This window comes from Anguilla anguilla, chromosome 10, assembly GCF_013347855.1.
Source record: "Anguilla anguilla isolate fAngAng1 chromosome 10, fAngAng1.pri, whole genome shotgun sequence".
Lineage (NCBI taxonomy): Eukaryota > Metazoa > Chordata > Actinopteri > Anguilliformes > Anguillidae > Anguilla > Anguilla anguilla.
In genome coordinates, this window is record NC_049210.1 from 32,675,749 (window position 1) to 32,697,570 (window position 21,822).

Genomic DNA, 21,822 nt, shown 5'->3' on the forward strand with positions numbered 1-21,822 from the left:
TTATTCTTATTAACATTAATAATAATGTTATGTGTGATAATGTCCTGTTCTTGTTGTGTCCATTGTTCTTGATTATGAATTTTGAGGAATAAATGAATGGTACTCTTAAATGAAGATGCTATGATGCTGATATGATTCACTCAAATTATTATTTTGAATACATTGTTATTTTGATATTGCTAATTATACTGTAATTAAAAATGTTATTAGTTGTAGCATTTACGTCTGCAAGATGATGCTATTGTATTTATTCTGATGACATGGTGGTGGTGATGATGGTGATAGCCTAAATGTCATTTACAAAGATGACGACTTTGAAAAGCGGATAGTAGCCTACAATTAAAAGCAAAATGTGGCAGCATTGTCACTATCTGCAATTACCTGGAACAATATAAAAAGAATTTCAATGCCATAGCGATATTCTATATAAATTCCTGTAGCCGCTGTCATGATGTTTGCGCTAGGTGATGATATCTTATTGAATAATTTCTACATTGTACAGTTCAGATTATGCTAGTCTCAGAGTTCAGAATAGTAACAACATTACCGTAGCCTACTATGAAATGAATGGCTACCTTTAAACATCAGCAACAATTGCTGAAAACGTGAGTATATTTTATGCAATTACATCCAACTGTATTGGTTACAAGAAGAAAAGCAACATTACCCTTCAAAAATATTTTTATTTACTGAACTTTTATTTTGAAAAACGCTAACCGGAAATCTCCGATGTTAGCAGCAGCATATCTTCACGGAGCAGTGAAATAGCACAGTAAATTTATAATTGTATTTTTCTAAAATCATTTACTTACTTAGTTTGTTTGATGTTGAAATACGTTTCTTAAAAAATAATTCTATTGCATTTCCGAATTTAATGGTGTCCCAGAATGCAGATCAGCGTTAGCAGTTTTATTTTCACTTTCTCTATCGCGTTCGCAATTCATAAAATCAAGTTTTCAATTCTATGCCGCTCAGGTGAGTAATTCAAATTGGTTAAAATTAGTTAAGATAGTTATGCACTGGTCGAAATGACATACTGTATACTTTTTAGAATCGTGATGATTGAATGTACGTTGCGAATGGCGTTCTTCGGTTTGGTTAAATTGGTAGGCTATTTAACCAGCGAAGTTAACTATGATGCTAGAGCTTAAATCGAAACAAATTTAAATATGCGTTGTCATGAGGCTGTAAGTGTGGCTATATCTTAGAGCTCAAATTCAGCTACATTCTTTGTTGTGTTTCATAAACGTTCAGTAGACAAATTCTCTATATTGTCAAAAAAATAAATGCATACTTTACTTCAGAAGCTATGCTATTCATTATGCGTATTGTGAATAACTCGGTGCGCTCCCGTAAATCGCGCCAAACTGCCGATTGGCTGTCATGCTGCTTGCCAAAGACATTTCAATAGAAATATATCACGGAAACTATATCATTACTTAATTTTCCTCATTGTAATTGCAGGGACACGCTTTGGTGTAGGTTGTCTAAGCCCGGAAGACCATGGCTAGAAAGGGGCTGATGCCACGGAGCACTGCATTTTGCCTATATGTTCTTACTGCGTTCCTGCTCATCTTCCCTATTCCCTCCGTCGCTACGACGGAACGAAGTGATGATGAGAAAACGTCGCCCCCTCTAGCCACTAACGGTCAACCGTTTCCCTGGCGCAAAATGAGGCTTCCCGAAACAGTGTTGCCTCTGTACTACGACCTCTTCATTCACCCTAACCTGACCACCCTTGACTTCACTGGGACCATTCATATCCAGCTGGAAGTCCTAGAGGACACTTCAGTCATCATTTTACACAGCAAGGACCTCCGGATCTCCAAGGCGGCCCTCCTAGAATCAAGCAGAATCCTGCCTCTGCAGGTCCTTGAGTACCCTGCCTTCCAGCAGGTGGCACTCCAGGCAGATGGCGTAACTTTAACCCGGGGCAGCCGGTGCGCGGTGTACTTGGAATTTGCTGCCAATCTCTCCGAGAGCTTCCACGGGCTTTACAAAAGCACGTACCGCACGTCCGAGGGAGAGGTCAGGTAAGGCATCACTTAGTAGCTTTGCCTGCGCTGCACAATCGCCATTGTGTGTACTGTTATCCTTCTTTTGCATTGACGCACTTGTGCTCAAAGTTCAAGATTAATTCATTTTTGGTTCGTTTTCCAACTGAGCTATTTAAAGAAGTTCGCTGCCAAAAAAACATGTATGTCAATAAACAGTAGTTTTTCTTGGTGCGTGTCAGAAAAGGCTGTTTCTTAGTACGTCTGACTCATTAAGATTAATGGCTGCTCTTCTGTAGGATGGCCTACTAAAATGTTCTGTCTCTCTCAGGGTTATGGCTTCCACCCAGTTTGAGGCCACGAGCGCCCGGGCTGCCTTCCCCTGTTTTGACGAGCCAGCCTTCAAAGCCAACTTCTCCATCCGGATCTGCAGGGAGGCCAGACACATCTCACTGTCCAATATGCCAAAGGTGTGCTGAACAGACTGTTCTTCAGCCAACACACATGCGCAAGCATGCACATATATACACATGTAATGCCTGCACACATACATGCATATATGCATATGCACATACAAATGCACTCACATGCACACATACACATATAATGCATACACGCATGTCCATGTATTCCCGTAAAAAACACATGCAGATACATATACACTCACATTGTCAGGTGCACGTATACCCAGATGCACACAGATTCACCCTCTTGTGTGCTAACACACACATAGTCATAATGACACAAAAAGGTACAAACAAGAAAGCGATCTGTAGCTTTAATCACAAAAGATGTTTACTTTCTCATTGTTCAATATTATAAACCATATCACTGGTTATATGCAGACAATCAGGAATTCTAGAACTGTGGAGGCATAACATCACAATAGAAATCTCATCACTAATGAGTGCCTCTCTGGAGCCACCATCATGTGACCTGAGTAGGATGTGAGGCTCACGGTGAGCTGTTTTCCCCACCCCCAGGTAAAGACGGTGGAGCTGTCCAATGGTCTGCTGGAGGACTACTTTGATGTGAGTGTGAAGATGAGCACCTACCTGGTGGCCTTCATCGTGTCAGACTTTGTGTCTGTCAGCAAGATGAGTCAGCATGGAGTCAAGGTAATTCCCACGCTCACTTCTCATGTGGTTTTTTTTTTTGTCTGTTTGTTTTTGCTGTGAGTAACTGATCTCAGATCAGTAATGAAATGTTGCCCCTTATGGGTGGGGTCAGGAGAAAGAGTGAGTGAACTGACCTTGGATAAGTTGCCAATTGTAAAATGTCCCTAGAAAACCATTACCTGTCTGAACCACCATGTTTATGAAGGCTTCAGACCACCTCTTGGGTCCCAAACACTATGGCAGATTATTAGATTGAATGTGGTGAATTAATCTAATAATTGTGTGTGATCATGTGTGAACATTATTCCGCTCCATTATTTCATTAATTTAACTGACTCATTCTTTCTCGTTTGCTTGTTTTGTCTTGCGGGTTTTATGCATTTATTTACATTTTGAATTGTTAAAAAATTAAAATAAAAAAACATTTATTGTTAATTAATGAATTGTCATTTATTCTCTCTTGCTATGCTTTTGCCTTTATTTATTTACACAAAAAATATTTGCCTCATTCCTGATTTCCTCTATTATTGCATATTTGTCACACATAATGTTTTCAGGTCTTTAGACAAAGGGAACCTAAGTAAACACAAAACAGAGAGATTCTGTGGTAAGACCTGAAACAAGCAGTTTATTCTTGAAAACCTTCCAGTTTGTCTGAATTAAAGTAGTTCTGCAAAGAAGAGTGGGCTAAAATTCCTTCACAGCGATGTGAAAGACTGATGTCAAAGATTGATGTCAAGCGTTTAGTTGCAGTGATTGCTCCTAAAGGTGGTGCAACCAGTTGTTAAGTTTACGGGGGCAATTACTTTTTCACATGGGTGATATGGGTGTTCGATAATTTTTTTCATTAAATGAAATTTTTACAAAAATGTATTTTGTGTTTACTCAGTTTCCCTTTTTCTAATATTGCATTTTATCTAAAGATCTGAAACCATTCAGTGTACAAATCTGTAATAATAGAGGAAATCAGGAATGGCGCAAATACTTTTTCCTGGTGCTGTATTTATTTATTTATTTGTTTGTTTGTTTGTTTGTTTGTTTATTTATTTATTTGCATTTTTTAGAAGTCATTTATTTGTTCATTTATTCACACGTACACACCTTCGTTTAGATATCAGTGTATACTGTGCCAGAGAAGATTGACCAGGCTGAGTTCGCTCTGAATGCTGCTGTGAAGCTCTTGGACTTCTACGATGATTACTTTGATATCCCTTACCCTCTTCCGAAGCAAGGTGAGCACGACATCTCGCATAAATGCAGCGCTTCCGTTCAGGGAACAGAACCGTGTGTGTTTCTGTGTGAAGTTCCCTGACTCGTGGTTGAATGGCGATTGCTTTTTAATGCCAGTCCACTAATGTGCATCACTTTGGATCATCCGCTAAGTGATTTTAATCTAATATAACTGCGTATTTGTAATGCAGAAATTGCCACATTAAAACTGTGTGTCCTCATAAGATCTCTTCTGTATTAATGTTGCATCAATTATTTGTATACCTGCTAGAAGCCTTTATGGTGTTAGGTTTTCAGTGAAAATTGCTCTGTAGGTCACTGTACTGCATTCAGATCAACGAACCTCCAGTTTAAAGACCCCACAGTTGCACCATCTGTGCTAGGATGGCTGCCCAGTTGTGATGCATTGCTCATTAAAGACCAGATTTATTTAAGATATTAAACTGTTACACTAATTGCGCTGTGTCGTACTGCTGCTCCCATTAACCTGTGTGAATATATCTGTGTGCTTTATTTTGCAAGTTACTCTGTCTGGATAAGAGCATCTGCTTAATGGAAAGGATGCGATGTAATTAAGTACTGCTCTGCGGTGTTAACCAGCGAAATGCCGATCTCCTGGCTACTGTTAGAGGGAGAAAAAGAACAGTTGACGAGCGGAAAAGTTAAATCTTGTGAGAACTGAGTTTGCTAAACATCTCCGGTTGACCGCTGCAGACCTAGCGGCCATCCCAGACTTCCAGTCCGGCGCCATGGAGAACTGGGGCCTGACCACCTACCGGGAGTCGGCCCTCCTCTTCGACCCCAAGAAGAGCTCCGCCTCCGACAAGCTCGGGATCACCATGGTCATCGCACATGAGCTGGCCCATCAGGTTCGTCAGCCTTCCAAATGTTAGCCAATCAGTTTCCCCGGCCTTCCGTACACTGGCCAATCAGGTTCTTCAGCCTTCCATGCACTGGCCAGTCAGTTTTCCTTGTCTTCCACACTAACCAAATAGCTTCCTGAGTCTCCCATACACTGGCCAGTCAGTTTTCTGTTTATATCTCACTGGCCAATCAGGTTCATCTGCCTCCCTCATACTCACAGGTCCCATGCCCTCACCACTTATCATCTGATTTATTCTGCTAGTGCTAATACATTGCCCCCCTCCCTCAATCTCTCTCTGTCAGTGGTTTGGTAACCTGGTGACCATGCAGTGGTGGAACGACCTGTGGCTGAATGAGGGCTTCGCCAAGTTCATGGAGTTTGTGTCCGTCAACATCACCAACCCTGAGCTGCAAGTGGTGAGGCCAAAATTACTGACCACTGGGGATGACTCTTGGCAGTGTCCTGTGATTTATAACCAGAGAATTATGAATATGGGACTTTACCATGGGAATTTTTAAATAATATATGGTCTATAGTAGAAGTTCTTCCTTCACGCACCTCTATAAATGCAAAACAGATTATGCAAATATGCTGAAAATATGCATAGATCGAAGGCTCTGGAGGACCAGGCCTGTATGTGTATTCATTCAACATTTGTCCTTAACATTGGGTCTTTAAGTTGTTTCAAGCTAATTTTGGTGATTGCTGAACTTATTCAGTTGTGTTTGAGAAGAAAAACATTAATACTTGCATTTCATTGTAAGTCAGAGTTGTGGAAAAATGTTTATTGAATCCAGCCAGTGTCTTGCTTAAAGTTCCAGGGATTTCCGTGACTGTTTTCCCCCACTCTCTTCGTTTGCAGGAGGATTACTTCTTGGGGAAGTGTTTTGAGGCCATGGAGGTGGATGCCCTGAGCTCCTCCCATCCGGTCTCCACCCCTGTGGAAAACCCCGCCCAGATTCAGGAAATGTTCGACGATGTCTCCTATGACAAGGTCCAGCAGAACCCCACTCCATGACTGCATACCTTTAAAGTAGGGGTCTGCAGTCCTGGCTCTGGAGGACTACAGGGTCTGCTGGTTTTCAATGGTATTGTCATTCAATAGATCAATTAAAGTCGTTTATTGTACAGTTACTTCACCTCAGCTGGTTTCTTGGCTCTGAGTTGGTTGCTGATTTTAAGGTGTAAAAAAGCCAGTAGACCCTGTGGCACTCCAGGACGAGGGTAGCAGACACCCGCTCTGGAAGTTAAGACCCAGCCGCTCAATCGTCTCGCTTGCTGAAGGGTGCATTACTCGACCGATTGTGTGTTACAGGGAGCGTGTATTCTGAACATGCTGAGAGATTACCTCACTCCCGAGGCTTTCAAAATCGGGATCGTCCGATACCTACGCCGCTACAGCTACCAGAACACGGTCAACACCCACCTCTGGGACAGCCTGACTGGGGTGAGAACAATGCATCCATTTCATTCTTTTCTTTCCTATTTTCATTTATTCAAACATTCCTTCAGACAGCGTACAGCTTCTCTGTTTTCATCACATTCATCCAGCCATCTTTGTGTTTTGGAAAATGCATTTATTTATCTGCTAGAGCTGAAAACTGCATTAATTCATTAATGGATTAGGTTCCATGTTGTCAAGCTGAGCTCAAAATTTTTTATCATGTTTATCCTGCTCAATTTTGCATTGTAAGGTTAATTTAAGTCTATGCTGTCATAATATGATTTTGAATACTGTATAAAGTACTGCACTTTACATGGGCAGTTAGCCTATATGAAATGGCTTTCAACTTATGAAACGGTGTAAAATTCTGCAGAGTCTGTAAGTGGTCCAGCAGATTGGTGAACACAATAGTGTCGAATTAATAGTTTGCATATGTGTGTGTGCATTATTCTATGACTTCAGATCTGCCAATCAGATAACCTGGATGAAGGGAGGCTGGGAGGAGGGTTCTGTTCTCAGGGAAAGTCCCACTCAGCAGCTTCCGTAAGAGACCACACACAAGCGCCCGCCTCCCGCACACACACTTCCCTTTCACAGTCAAATCAGGAAGTAAACCGAAGCTCAACAAATGTATTGGGAAATGGCCATGAAGTTCTGTGAGGTCCTTTCACCGAATTAACTGACTGAATTTAAGTGGAATTGACTCTCATGGCCAGTGTGTAACTTTTTGACGTGACTGACACCTGTCGCTTGTGGCCCTGCAGAAGTGGTACACGGAGGACGAGCTGGACGTCCGAGCGATGATGGACACCTGGACTCTGCAGGAGGGGTTCCCCTTGATCAGTGTGGAGGTCAAAGGTCGAGAGGTCAGGCTGAGCCAGGAGAGGTACCTCAAAAGCGAGGACCCCACACAGACCTCAGGGTAAGAGCCTTTGGGCTTGTGGTTGCCCTGTGGAGATAAAGCTCTCCTTCTCTGTGCAGTAACATGAGCCCATGCCCTGCTGTTGAACCTTGATTCTGCCAGTGCGAGTGAGACCAGCAGCCCCATTGGACAGTGTGCAACTGCTACTAGCGTAGCACCGCCCAGGCAGGGAGGGTTTTGGTCAGTAGTGTAGTCCTCTCATGCGATGACTCCACGGCTGAGCAGGTGGATGGCATGGGTGGCAGATGGGCACATGCATTCTGGATGGCATAAGAGCAAATCTCTGTCCTCCCTAATCAACAGAGCATGTTGTGGCAATGAGATAGGCCAGCAAGTGTGATTACATTTGGAGGCACAAAATAACCTTTTATTATTACAAAGATTAGCAAAGATTCTTTTCTCTTAAGACTTGGCTCTCTGCCAGAGAAACCGCAGTTTTACCCTCAAGCAAGACACAACTTCCTTTTGTAAACATACGGTTACATACACAGATCATGCGTTAAATATAAAAAGGATGAAGTAATACATTGCCGATGTACTTATGTTTGTTTTCATATGTCTGCCAGAGATTGGCTCACTGAGGGGTCAAAGTTCAGGCTTGTCTTCCTTCCTCTCCTCAGCTTCCTGTGGCAGGTTCCTTTGACCTACATCACCAGCCGTTCCTCCACCGTCCATCGCTTCCTGTTGAAGACCAAAAAAGGTGTCCATCTTTTCTCTCAAAAAACATATTCCCTTAAAAAGCATATGCAATATGCCTGAGAATTATTTCTCCTTGATTAAAAAATAAAATAAATCTTCAATTTTTCTAAAACAAAATATGTTCTTTTAAGTTTTTATTTTAAAAAACAGGAATTGAAACATTAATTTGACAAAACAGGTCGCATGCTTTTAACTAAAGGCCATTCAAACCGTGAGTATCATTTCTATACAGCAATGAGTAGTGATAGCAGACCTGGGTCAAATAGGTATTTGTTTTGGATTCAAATACTTTTCTGTGCTCTATTGATCTTGCCTGGTGTAATTGAGCCTGCCAGGAGGCTGGGTTTGCACTTTTTCAGAGTACACCATACATGATCAGTAAAGCGTAGGAAAGTATTTGAATCCAAAACAAACACATATTTGACCCAGGTCTGGGTGATAGGAATGACTATTCTGCTGCTGTTTCACACTTAAAGTCTGATGACTAGACCATTTGTACTTACATGTGGCCTCTGTCTAAGTCAGTATTTTAATAAGCAGGTTGAAGGATGTTATGGGAAGCTTCACCTGGTTCGGTTGCCTCCATCATTAAAAAAATCCCCTATTCTTCACCCCCCCCCCCCCCCCCCGATCATGCAGACGTGCTGTACCTGCCCGAGGAGGTGGAGTGGATCAAGTTCAACGTGGACATGAGCGGGTATTACATCGTCCATTACGAGGCGGGGGGCTGGGACCCCCTGATCGGCCTGCTCCAGCACAACCACACCGCGCTCAGCAGCAACGACAGGACCAGCCTCATCAACAACATCTTCCAGCTGGTCAGGTGGGCGTGCGGAGATGGGCGGGGGTCAGGGGGCGGAGTCTGGAGCTGGAGAGCGGGACTGAGGGTGTGGGATTAGGGAAAGGGTACCGAGAGTGTTCTGGGTGTTCCTGTCCAGAGTGATTTACAAGTAAGAAGATCTAACAAGCCTAGAAGAAATCCATTAAGTCACAGATGAATCTGGAGTGCCAAAAAAACATTTTAAATTCATAGACTCGATTTAGTAGTTATAAGCATGCAGTGATGGTAAAGGTGAAGTTCTAGATGGTGTGTCATGTTTTTTAACAGTATTGTGTCCTTTCTGTCTGTCTGTCTGTCTGTCTGTCTGTCTGTCTGTCCATCTATCTGTCCCCCAGCATTGGGAAGGTCCCTCTGGATAAGGCGCTGGACCTGTCTCTGTATCTGAGCCGAGAGACCGAGATCATGCCGGTGACTCAGGGGCTCAGTGAGCTGGTGCCTCTCTACAAGCTGATGGAGAAGAGGGACATGGAGGAGCTCGAAAACCAGATGAAGGTCAGGGGTCAAGGGGTCAGGGGGTGCTTTTCTGTTGGGGGGAAATGACTGGAACTCAAGAGCGGTTCCTTACCCATTATACTACACTGCCGCCCCTATGACATATCTGTTATATCACTGTGTTATGTTGGGAACAGATGAGATGGTTTAACACAGTAAAAAACTGCAGTGTAGATTACATTTTATCCCCACTGGATTCAAAAACTCTGTTAGAGTTGAATTAACACTGAGCATTTTACTATATGTCACAGTGTTCAGGTTAGGGTCAAATGAAATGCATGATGTCACTCTGTTCATGTTAGGGTTAAATGAGATTAATTATGTCAGTAGTCAGGTTAGGGTCAAATGAAATTAATTAGGTCACTGTGTTCAGGTTAGGGTCAACTGAAATCCATTATGCCACTGCGTTCAGGTTAGGCTCAAATGAAATGCTACCGTCTTGTGTTCAGTTTGTAGAGAGCTGAGATGGTCTGACTCGCTGTGTCGCAGGGCTACATCGTGCACCTGTTCCGGGGCCTGATCGACGGCCAGTCCTGGACGGACGACGGCACGGTGTCCCAGAGGATGCTGCGCAGCTACCTGCTGCTGTTCGCCTGCGTGCGCGGCCACCCTCCCTGCGTCCGCGCCGCCACCGAGCTCTTCCGCCGGTGGAAGGAGTCCGACGGAAACATGAGGTCAGGGGTCGCCGAAGCCTCCTCAGATACGCGGAGATGGGTCTCAGAAACTGCCTTCCATCTGTAAAGCAGTGCTTTTTGCACTTGTCTTTAGCACTGACATTTTGCCTTGTCCCTGTCAAATAAATAAACTGCGACAGTACAACAGGGATAATACAAGAATCACAGACGTGTAGAGGCTACGGTAGCCATCGGGAAGGGATGGGACACACTTCCTGTTGCTGCCAGCTCTCTCCTGTAGCACTGTGTGTGGACTTAGACTGTAATATACTGTAGCCTGTGGCTGAGTGAATGAACATGTGCGCTAAGAAAAGTTGTTGGCGTAAGGTGCAGGGTCACAGTGTCACAAAGTGGTGTCTCCAGAAAGCAGGCAAGTGTGTAAATGTTTGTCTTATGTTTCTCGGTCTATGAGTGGAGTGTGTTTGCTTTGGCTGCAGTACGCCTGGTGTGTAGGTGCACAGGACACAAAGTTAACTTGGCAGACACGGCTGGTGATTCGAAAAGAAGAAAATAGTTCCTGGAAAAACTCTTAAATCAGTTCTCAGTTCTATCAATGGCGTCATCTGCATCCAGATAAGGGCATCTACTAGTCAAATAAATAGTATCATGCAATAATGTAAATATGCCAAATAATTACTGTTTACTTTACTTTATTTTCCCACTCAGGGAAATTTGGTTTGCAGCCAGGGTAAAAGCAATCAGTCATCACCAAGAACATCCAGGAAACAGAACAACAACAATAACAAGACAACAATACAAGATTAAGTCAAAATAAGCTTTCCAACAATAGCCCAGTACAATAAAGTGCAGAGAGAACAGTTCCTTTTTTTAAAATTATTCAGAAGTCGGCAAATGATTCTTTTATTCACTCCGAAGTTAGGGTAAACTTTCCCCCTTCCCTCTCTCTCTCGTCTGCATCGTGTCCACAGCCTTCCCAACGACGTCAGCCTGGCTGTTTTCACGGTGGGCGCGCGCACTCCGGAGGGGTGGGACTTCCTGTTCGAGAAGTACCGCCATTCGCTCTACATATCGGTGAAGAGCCGCATCAAGTCGGCCCTCTCCATCAGCCCCCTCTCCCACAAGCTGAAGTGGTGAGTCGCCGGTAGCGTGGCGCTAACTCTGCCGCTAACATTTTGCATTAGATTGGAATCGCATTCTTTCTGTTAAACGAAGCATGAAATGGAAGATTTCCATCAGCTCAGCGCACTAAGAACAATACGGGCAATAAGAGGAAATACAAGACTGGATAAAAAACTTCAGATAGCCACATAAAGTTGTTTGTGGATTGTGTCCTAGTCTCTGTTAGCCAGTGTGCTCTGAATGTCTCACTCTCTGTCTGTTTTTATGCTTGTCAGTCTTGACCCGACTATGACTGTCTTTGTCTGTGTTTCATGTTCCCTCACCGTCTGTGCATCCATCTTCTCTATCTCTGTCTGCGTCTGTCCATCACTCATTCTCTTTAACTCTCGTGTCTGTAAATTAATCTGGCTCTCTGTCCCCGTCTCTCTCACACACTCTTACCTCTCCTCATTCATCCATGTGTCTGGATTTGAAAAAAATACAATTTCACTGTGGTGGCTGACTATTTGTCTGTTTGTCTTTCTGTCTGTCTGTCTGTCCCTCGACTGTCTGTCAGGATGATGGAGCAGAGCCTGCAAGGTGAGGTGATGAAGACTCAGGATCTTCCCTACGTGGTGGTGACTGTCAGCAAAAACCCAAAGGGCTACAAGCACGCCTGGGACTTCCTGCGGGACAACTGGGGCACCCTGGTGAAAAAGTGGGTTCACTCTAGAACCTTCCTCTCTCTTGGTGGCTTATAGGATGCAAGCAACCCTCAACAGAAATAGAAGCCAACAATTAATCTGACCTTTGACCCTCTCTGACCCTGCAGGTTTGACCTCGGCTCTCACTCCATCTCGCACATGGTGATCGGGGTGACCAACCAGTATTCCACCAGGGAAATGCTAGAAGAGGTATCTTGTTACCTAAGCTCTGTTTTGTTGTGGTTACGAGTGTGTGTGTTTGTTCAAACTGCTGTGTTTTTGCACTAGGTGGTAGAACATGGTATGCTAAATGAATGTAAAGTAAAGTAATGTAGGTAAATCAAAGTTAATATCTGAGAGAGTTAACTGTGTGCTTAAGGGCGCCCCTCTCCATCCTCCTCCTCCTCCCTCCCCAGGTTCGAGGGTTCTTTGGCTCTCTGACGGAGCAGACGGGGTCAGGGCTGAGATGCCTTCAGCAGGCCCTGGAGAGCATCGAGGAGAACATCCGCTGGATGGACAAGAACCTGCCGCTGCTCCAGGGATGGCTGGACAGATGGGGGCCAAAGCCAGGGGCCTGAGTTCTGGAACTGGAGACATGGTCCGTGTGCCTCAAGAAGGACTGAGGAGCTGTGTTCATAAAATGCCAATTAAATCATTTCCTACAAGTGTCATTGGATACAACTATACAAAAAAACTGTAATTTCCCCACTTCGGTAGTAGCAAGTTATATTTCTGATGGAAAAACCTCTTGAATCATGGATATGAAAGGAGCCTTTCAGGCACAATCAGAATTTCTTGTGAACTTCTGGATTATTCAAAAATGTTCATTAATTTGTGTTGACTATTGTTGACACTGACTATTTTTATGAATGTGCCCATCCTCACCCCTTACCTGCTCTGTTGTAATCATTACTTCTGGTGGAAGGGGGGGGTGGCGGGGGGGGTTGCACTTGCAGGTAGTCTGTCATCGTGGAGACAACACCCAACAAGGTGACAGACTGCTGAGAGCTTCACCGGCGTACAGATCAGGGGTGTCAAACTAAATTCCCAGGGGGTCACAGTGTCGGCAGGTTTTCGGGATTTCCTTTCAGTCGGCCAATTAAGACCCTTAGAATAAGGAGTGCCGATTCTTTAGCCAATCGACTGCTTAAATGAACCACTGGTGCTGAGAACCCTCCCTGAAAACCCAGTAGACACTGCGGCCCTCCAGGACTGGAGTATGACACCTGTGGTATAGACGCTGAGAGAATTTGCATTTAAGTAGAATGCTTTGCCTTTGTTTTCTTTCCATTTGTATTTCGTATTGACTCTTACGGATACTGTTGCACTAAAATTGATTCACAAATACCCCTTTAGCCTCTCAAGTTGGTCCTCTACAAAACCTGTAGAACATGCTGCCTTTATTTTACATATTTTGCTGAAGGGTGTATTGTTTTTGCTGTCGATCTTCTATTTGCTGTTATTGTGTGTGCGTGCATTAATTTAATTTGGGCATTTCCTTATTTTGTTTTGGTTTTTGAATCCTGAATCAACTTTGTGCAGCATGTAGGTGTATGTTTGTTCTTTTTTTTAAGTTCATTTGGACTTACAAAAAAACTACTTTTTGCTACTTCCGAGGATAGTCCCTTCACTTCTGCATTTGGGAGTGCAGGCTAGTGCTCGCCTTTGAAAGCCACTGCTTCTCTTCACTGCAGTCTGAGCTGTGCGGCTAAAGCAGTAGGGACTACGTTTCACGCAGCTGGGGCAGACAGACCGCAGGTACCCAATCTACCAGGGGGGGTCGCTGTTGTGCGATGAGGCCAGCTGTGCAGCGGCCTGCGGTACTCCCTGCCACAATTACACTGGCAGTCAGGGTTCAGATAAAGGCGGGTACGTCTTCCTAGGACACCTTTGACTAGCTGTGAGAAACGATGGTGCTGTTCTTTGTGTGCTGCATGAACAGCTAATGAGTGAAAAGTACCCTCTCCAAAGTGAGCCTTCTCTTAAGTTTCTGTGTGTGTGTGAGTGTTTTTTTTTCTATGCTTATTGCTAGCTAAGATGCTTTGTTTGTAGACTGGTTGAGGAAATAAATTTCTAAAAAAAAAAAAAAAAGTGACTCTGACTTTGAAGTGGCAAGATTCTCTCGTAAAAAATGAGTCACATGGTTTTTCAATGAGTTTGAGATGATGAGGGCTAAAATGAACAAAAATGTAACAAAAAGCATTTATTGACAGGTGTCAGGTTTTGGTCCACTAATCAGAAAGTCAATGACAACATCTGTCCACCAGGGGGTGCACTGCATCACTTTGCAAGAGTCTCAGCTTGCCATTTCAAGCTTGCATCCGTGATAAAACCTCACTGTTCCCTTTAAGGAAACACATTTATAATACTATCGACCGTTTAAATTTGTCCATATCCAGCTACCTCCACGGCTGTTTGAGGTTCACAATGGTTGTAAGGATCCACATTTCCCTCGGTGTCCATCTTCAGTCGAACCCTTGTGAAGGACGATCCGTTTCAGCTTTGTGAGCCCAGTCTGGACCCAGAGGGTCACCGACCTGTTCTGCAGTCAGTCCTCCAGGTCTCAGGGGGCGCTCTGAGTGTGTATACAGCAGGGGCAACAGTGCAAGGTCTCGTGGATGAAAATGTCACACTCCACGCAGAACGCGCAGTTGCACAGCGAGCAAATGAACACCTGGTGGGCAAACAAACAGAGAATAGAAGTTTCAGCCATTTTTAAAAAATAAAATAATATCTATGTGCAATAAAATGTAGTTAAAAAAGGGCAATAATTACACTTTTGTCTTTCAGTTCCCCTTGACAAGCTTGGCAAAATCTGCAAAGGAAGATCAGTGCATCCGTGTTACTGTGAATTTGTTTTTCACAATGATGACGATAAAGCCACTACATGGATTTGATGAGAACTGTAAATTTGAATGTGATTAAATGTAATGTAATTAAATGTAATTAAAATTTGATTGTGATGTAATTAAATGTAATTAAAATTTGAATGTAATGTAATTAAATGAACGAAGGCGCTAGGCAGCACACCTCTCCCCCTGGTAGTCCTCCAGGGCCATCTCCTTAAAAGCGTCCAGAGGGAAGAGGTGATGGAAGGACCGGGCCAGGTGAGGGGCGGAGACCAGCGTCAGCGCTGCGGACAGGAAACGCAGAGGCTGGAGTCAGCGTCCGACCAATGGCAGGCCGCCTCACGCGCCACCGTAAACTGCAACTCCGGACCACTGACGTACCACCGGTGGACACCACTAAAACTACCCTTCCATAAACAGCTATACTCACTCTTTCACTGCTGATTAATGCACATACAATAACATACAATATGCAATGATAACAGTCAAGAGCATCACATGTTTTTGTGGTAATAAGTGGCTATGAATGACTGAATGGGTTTTTAAAGAATGAATTATACTGAATGATGACTGAATGTGGTTACGCGCGTAAAACGATACCCAATGCTTTGGAACTCCTTCCCCTTGACAAGACTAGCCTCCCTGACAGGAAGTAGGCACAAACAGGAAATGACTGAGGGCGGTACCTACCGCAGACTTTGCATTCCACGGGCAGCTCAGTGTACTTGGCGCGACACTGCGGGCAGTAGTACCCCCCCATGGTCAAACCGGGACTGTCTGTGCTGTCCAAATGCCTGTAGAGGCCGGGGACAAAAAAAGACGGTGCAGAAAGAAAGTGCCAAATTTTCACAATGCGAATATGCGACACCGACTTAATTCACACGGTTTTTCAAATCGTTGTAATTGTAACATTCTCATGAAACACGGCGAAAAATATATTTTTTTGGCACAATACAAATGGCTTGGGTGACAAAGACATGGTGCAGTTAAAATATTTACAAAAATATGATTTCTTTCGTTTTTATTTGAATGTCTCTTGTAATATAGGTTTCAGCGCAGGAGCATAGTAGAATATATGCTTCTTGAGATTGAGGCCAGAGACTCACGTCCCACACAGGGGACAGAAATGAACTGCAGGGTCTCAGGAGGATACCGAGTCACTCACGCCATGCTGAAGGAAGGCTTGGAGTCCGGATCCGACACGGAAGCCATGGTGTGCTGGGGGAAGCCTGTCAAAAAATACAACCACATGTCCATGATAAATGTCTATTGTATGTGTCACATGACCAGAACATTCCGAATGCGTAAGCAGTAAAATCAGACTAAGAAGCAGGGGACAGACTGAACCACCGCGGTCAGAGTCCGCCTTGCCGCTGCTATGCTCAGTATGTCCTGAGAAGGGAACGGAAAGGTTGGGCAGGGCCCTAGTGAGGTGGGTAACGAGCGCTCCACGCTAGCCCGGCACGCACCCATGCGTATGAGGGAGCACTCGGAGGAGGAGCTGGCGGGAGGGGGCTTGACGTGGTAGGTGAGCAGCTCGCGCAGGTGGGTCTCGTCCAGGATCACGTGGTAGGTCCCTACGAAAAGGGCGGGAAAACACACAGCGGTCCAAAAGAAAAAACCCGATGAACAAAACAATCCACACTCAAACAGACGCTGGCTACCTGAAAGAGTCTGCCTGCGACGAACACTCGTACATACGTCATTATCATTTCATGTTTTTTATAATGAATGTGTTGTTCGAGGTGTAATTCCGTGTCCAATCACGCGGAGTCGACCGAGCGCGCTCCTCACCGCCCGTGTCCCGTGTCAGTACCGTGCACACCCGCACCTCCGCCGACAGCCCGATCACCGAAACGCGGATCTTCTTCTCCTTCAGAGTCTGCGGGGTACGGCACCGTTACTGTGTGCACATGGACGCGCACATGTGCACACACAACACTAGCGGGGCTAGAATCACTTCCAGTTCAATTCAGTCACTCCAGGAAATTCAAGACATGAACTGAAAGATGCCCAAAATGTTCTACGAGGACTGCGTCAGTTCATTTCTTCAGTTACTTCTGAAGAGAATGAATTGAAATGGAATTGACAATCAACTAAAGATTCTATTCATACTTTATATCTATATGATCAGGTCTACCGGCAAAATATACAGGATTAATCACGGTCATAAAGATTACAAAAACCGTCATGTCTGCTCCAGAGTCTACTGTGGTTATCCTTTTGTAGTGCTATACAAAAAAAAATGTTTTAAGTGATCTTCAACCTTTACAGTACCTTGACTAGCTCATAGATGTTGGAAGGGTCGCAGGTGGTGAGGCTGCTGAATATGACCAGGATTTCCCTGCTGGTGTGGCCAGGCATGTGCCTGCAAGGACAGGGCCAAGATCCAAAGTTCAAAAGGTCAAAGGTCATTTAACAAAAAGAATCCAGTGTGTCCCGTTCAGAGCTTAAAATACATTTTTTTAAAATACAACAAAGATTGCACATTTTGACAGAAAAATCTCTCTCTGACGTACTTGAGCGTCTGCATTGCCAGGGAGAGGGAGTTGTAGAGGGAGGGCTCCCCGACACACGTGGAGTCCACGGCTTTCCGCAGAGCGGCGACGTGCTTCTTAGGGTTCCCTGTGAATGAGACACAGCGCTGTTGCCGTGGAAATAATCCACTCTGCTTTTGGGAGGATCACACGGTACGGCACTCTTTATTACGTGCAGCACAGAGACATGTACACATCGGTTTAGTGCACGCACGCACACACACACACGCACGCACGCACACACGCAAACACATACACACACACACACGATCCCTTTAGCATACAGTCTTCCACACTACTGACCCTCCAGAATGACCTCAACAAGAACCGACTTACAGACCGATCTTACAGACTTACAGTACGTCATCTGGGCCAGCGGTTCTGAACCCTGGTCTTAGAGGGCCGTAGAGTCTGCTGGTTTTTGTTTTCACCTTAAACAATCAATAACCGTTTTAGATCCAAGAAGCCAGGTGAGGCGATGCGAGTTAATTGTTTAATAAACTGTTTTAATGAACATATTAGTGCCGAGTAACAGCAAGAGCCAGCACACTCCGTGGGTCTCCAAGACAAAGGTTAAGGAAGCCTGACCTGGATGCAGAAGTCACACTGAATTATGAATGTCTTTACCTCCTTGCCTCCAATACCTGCACCAGGTAAGGCCACTGCCAATTAACACCTTAGCAAGCCAGCTTACTCATTCACATACTTTTAATAGGTCTGCTGTCAAAAAAGAGTGCTCTACCTCATAATCATCATCAGGAAGGCATGTCAAACTCAAGGCTGTTGTGTAAGTCTGAAGTCTTGATGGAAAAGCATGTTGGGATTTAGAAAGTATCTGTACCTAAGGGGTGTGCCAGCGCCAGTTCTTTGACCTGTATGACTTCACTGTCCAACCAAACACTGTTCCTGGGTGCTTATGATCACTCACCAGCCAAATCAGTCAGTTTCTCTGCTCTCTTGTTCTTTGTAGTGATGATCCCAATCTGAGGGGGAACACGAGATCACATGAGCAAAATGTAGAGATATCAGAAACTTCAATAAAGTTTTATTAACATAAGACATCTCAGTAACAGACCTTTCTACTCACTCACCTGGCTGATGGGATTCTGGTCAAAGTACTCCTCCACGAAATACTCCATCAGCTATAGGGTATTTAGAAAGCGTGCAGACAAAACATTGACACACAATGGATGAGTTGTTCCAGCACTACCATGTTAATAGAAGCCAACTGTAGACAGGAAGCGGCAGCTTGTGCCCTACCTTCAGAATGCAGGCCAGCCTACTGGGTTTCAGGTCCTGGTCTTCCATTGTCCTGGAGCTGTCAATCACCACATACATGTGGCGCATCTGCAACAGAGAGAACACCTAGTATCCCGGCAACAACTCTGTGCTGATAAAAGCCTAAATGTCAATCTTGCTCACTCATTATCTGAAATCCCATGAACAGCAAACTGAATCTGAAACCCTTATGGTTTTCAACAACTACTGTCATGATTTCAGTGCCATGGAGATTGCCTGAATAACTGTATTGGGGAACACTTTATTATAAAAAAGATGAAAGACAATTTGTTTTAAAAACCACCACTACAAATACAAATTCAAACTGATTCTCTAAAAAACATTTTTGTTTCTATGTTTCGCCTAATGGCTGAGTTATTTCCTTCGATATTCCTTTATGAAGTCCGGAGAGCATGCGATGCACACTCACCATGCCAAGCCGGATCTGTCCATGGCTTTCAAACACTCTGCAGGGGAAACAAACAAACAAGAGGTGCAACTACAGAGTCACACAAGTATTCCAGCAGGCCACAGTAAGACCACATGGAAAATCTGGGAGACCCCCTGTCCTGATACTCACAGTCTTAATTCAGAAGCATTATTCTGACACACCATCATTAACTTCATGACTAGTGAAGCGGTGTGCATAATCAGTAATTAAAGAGTTGTAAAGAGGGGTTCTACTCTTCGTAATTGGAATAGCACATTTGAAAATAACATCGGAATTGAGTGACTTTCTGCTTATATCATTTTCAAGACGCAACATCAGAGTAAGGAGTCCAGTAAACTGATGGTGTAAGTTGTGGGCCTTGCGGTTCCATGTAGGAATTTCCGCCGGTCCCTACCTCTTCCTCTTGGTTTGGAAGAGAATGTCCTCCACGGAGGCCTTGAGTGACCCAGACTCATCCTCCTTCAAGACCTCCCTGCAGGCCAGAAACGACACCGTGAGGACAACCAGCACCACAGCCCCCTTACATTCTGCATCGTTGTAACATCGGTGAGCTAGCGCTTTTACGCACGTGCAAGAAAAAGGTTTTGAAGCCGATGGTGAGCGAATTTCATTACATTGTGTGTTTTGGGGCCAAGTAACAGGCTTTACTCTAACGACTGATCGGCGAAGTCGGACTCACCAGGTCCGTTCATAGCCTCCCTCCCAGCGCTTCGTTCTTTCGGGTTCCTCGTCCATCCTCTATCGCCTTCCTGACAGCAGCAAAGGATGAGGGACTAGAGGGAAAGCGCAGGCATGGTTCATTAATCTTGTTAACTAGCTAGCATAAAATAATAGCTCTACTCAGCTACGGTCTCATTAATATTATAGGACCTAAAATGACTAATTAACAGGCTAAATGAATCTGTTGGGTATGTCAGCATTCAGTTATTTTGCGCTTCCTCCTTGTTTGCAGGCGATTTCATCATCACAAATACTCCAGTCTAGCGCTATTCAGCATGATGTATGATGAACAGTATGACGGTGAAAAAAGTTAGTCTCGAACCCGGCACGTTTGTTTTTTTCAAACAGCTGACTGGCTATCCGAAATAAACTTCCTCAGTAGAACGGCCACGTCAAGCCATACCTCATTCTAGTAATGAAGATGATGGTTCAGGAGGTGAAAGTGCACTTTCTGGGGATGAGGATGTTTATTTCCATGCAACTGAAAACAGTGTGCAGTTGAGGATGAAGTGAAACCGAAACCTGTGTGAATATGCTGTTCTAATAGGCTACGTATTGTTTTTATTGTTCATCTAATAAAATACAGACATTACTATCTATATATTCTACTGCTATATTCATTATTATAACTACTAGATTATAACCATTGTTTTACATTCAATACCAAACCTACAGTTATTCTCAAACTGTGTTTGTTACAGTGAGATTCATGTCACTTCTGAAGGTTGATAGCGAAAACAAGTGGAACACATCTGAATTGCAAAGTATTTACACTATAAATTACATGTATTTGACATTTTGATGTGGCACAAAGTTTGAATGACCATATTCTCTTCAGATGGTAATATTAAAAACCACAGGGCCAAGTTACATGAAATAATTCTGGAAACACTGGAATAGAGCTCGTTTAATTATCGTTAGCTGAAATAGCCAATATTGTTTGTTGTATCTTGGCCTTATTTTGATATCAATACTTTTAATGGCACACCTAGAATTATAGAAGTTTAAATCAATGACTTACAGACAGTGGTTTGTATGCGTGCGTAACTTTGTTTATTTTTGTACGCTGAAAACGTTTATTGCTCAGATCAAAATTGAGCGCGTTAGAAATAACATTCCGATAGTTAACCTATGTGTTAGCTAACTTAATATTACCCGGCACTTGCAAAATCTTGTAGCCAAGGGACTATGAATAATGTTAGTATATTGTTTTTCAACATGAACACAAGTCGCAGTATATTACAAACAGATAGTATTTTAAAATAGATTGCTGATACACATGCGAAATGGTAAAAACAAACAACAATAAAATAATATTCATTACAGAGTTGACGTACCGTACCGTTCCGAATTCTGCAACGGTGTGCACTACAAAAATGTCCCGCGTGTGCAAAAGCTGTGGAACAAACCGTTCCGTCCTCTTCGGAACTGCTTCGCAGTCGTGGGGTTAAGAAGTAATCGGATGTTTCATTAGAATGTCTACAATGCTGGCCGAGTTCTCACATGCGAGGTGAGTGGCAAAATAATCAAACTCCACTTCGAGGCAAAGTACAGGTCAGTGGTGCACATAACAGGATCAGTTATCTTTGTTCACGCTGCACAGTATTCCAAACATATGCTACACACAGCCTCTGTACCAAAATCAAGGTAATTTATCTCATCAAATTAATTGCTTTACATTATTTATGTGTTGCATTCATATGAGAAGTAATATTCATTCTTCAGCGAGATAAACGGAGTGAATGTGAATGTCAGAACTGTCTGTCCTGCACTGACAAACAGAAACGATAGGGAAGACTGAGGATTTTTGCATAACTCAACAATCATCATCTGTGCCAGCAGGAACGAAGCCAGAAATGAGCCTCTTACACACACACAACAACTTCAAAAAAGTAGTAAGTTAAATATTGTGCTATTTGAAAAACGTTTTAGTATGTATAAAATA

At 43.7% G+C, this 21,822-nt stretch overlaps 2 protein-coding genes across 4 annotated transcripts; one reads left to right on the plus strand and one right to left on the minus strand.

Moving 5' to 3' along the window:
- Positions 1-733: 733 nt before the first annotated feature.
- On the plus strand, positions 734-14,133 carry erap1b (endoplasmic reticulum aminopeptidase 1b). Its single transcript, XM_035379227.1, has 19 exons — positions 734-975; positions 1,465-2,033; positions 2,326-2,464; positions 2,978-3,112; positions 4,224-4,344; positions 5,057-5,211; positions 5,510-5,623; positions 6,070-6,201; positions 6,523-6,654; positions 7,114-7,194; positions 7,416-7,573; positions 8,194-8,273; positions 8,912-9,095; positions 9,449-9,605; positions 10,095-10,279; positions 11,209-11,370; positions 11,916-12,056; positions 12,171-12,252; positions 12,459-14,133. The coding sequence occupies exons 2-19, from the start codon at positions 1,504-1,506 to the stop codon at positions 12,618-12,620; spliced, it is 2,850 nt and encodes a 949-aa protein (XP_035235118.1). The 5' UTR covers positions 734-975; positions 1,465-1,503; the 3' UTR covers positions 12,621-14,133.
- Positions 14,134-14,225: 92 nt separating this feature from the next.
- gtf2h2 (general transcription factor IIH, polypeptide 2) lies at positions 14,226-21,349 on the minus strand. Of its 3 annotated transcripts, none has more exons than XM_035379228.1 (16): positions 21,215-21,349; positions 19,837-19,930; positions 19,552-19,629; positions 19,137-19,173; positions 18,689-18,775; positions 18,520-18,570; positions 18,357-18,411; positions 17,411-17,516; positions 17,169-17,259; positions 16,686-16,773; positions 16,361-16,468; positions 16,057-16,120; positions 15,582-15,685; positions 15,073-15,175; positions 14,818-14,857; positions 14,226-14,716 (listed from the first exon to the last, which is right to left on the minus strand). In XM_035379228.1, the coding sequence occupies exons 2-16, from the start codon at positions 19,890-19,892 to the stop codon at positions 14,606-14,608; spliced, it is 1,179 nt and encodes a 392-aa protein (XP_035235119.1). In that variant the 5' UTR covers positions 19,893-19,930; positions 21,215-21,349; the 3' UTR covers positions 14,226-14,605. The 3 variants fall into 3 exon arrangements, with proteins under 3 accessions (XP_035235119.1, XP_035235121.1, XP_035235122.1); XM_035379230.1 differs by having other exon boundaries at positions 14,606-14,716; positions 21,220-21,288; XM_035379231.1 differs by lacking the exon at positions 21,215-21,349 and adding an exon at positions 20,281-20,299 and having other exon boundaries at positions 14,606-14,716.
- Positions 21,350-21,822: the final 473 nt, after the last annotated feature.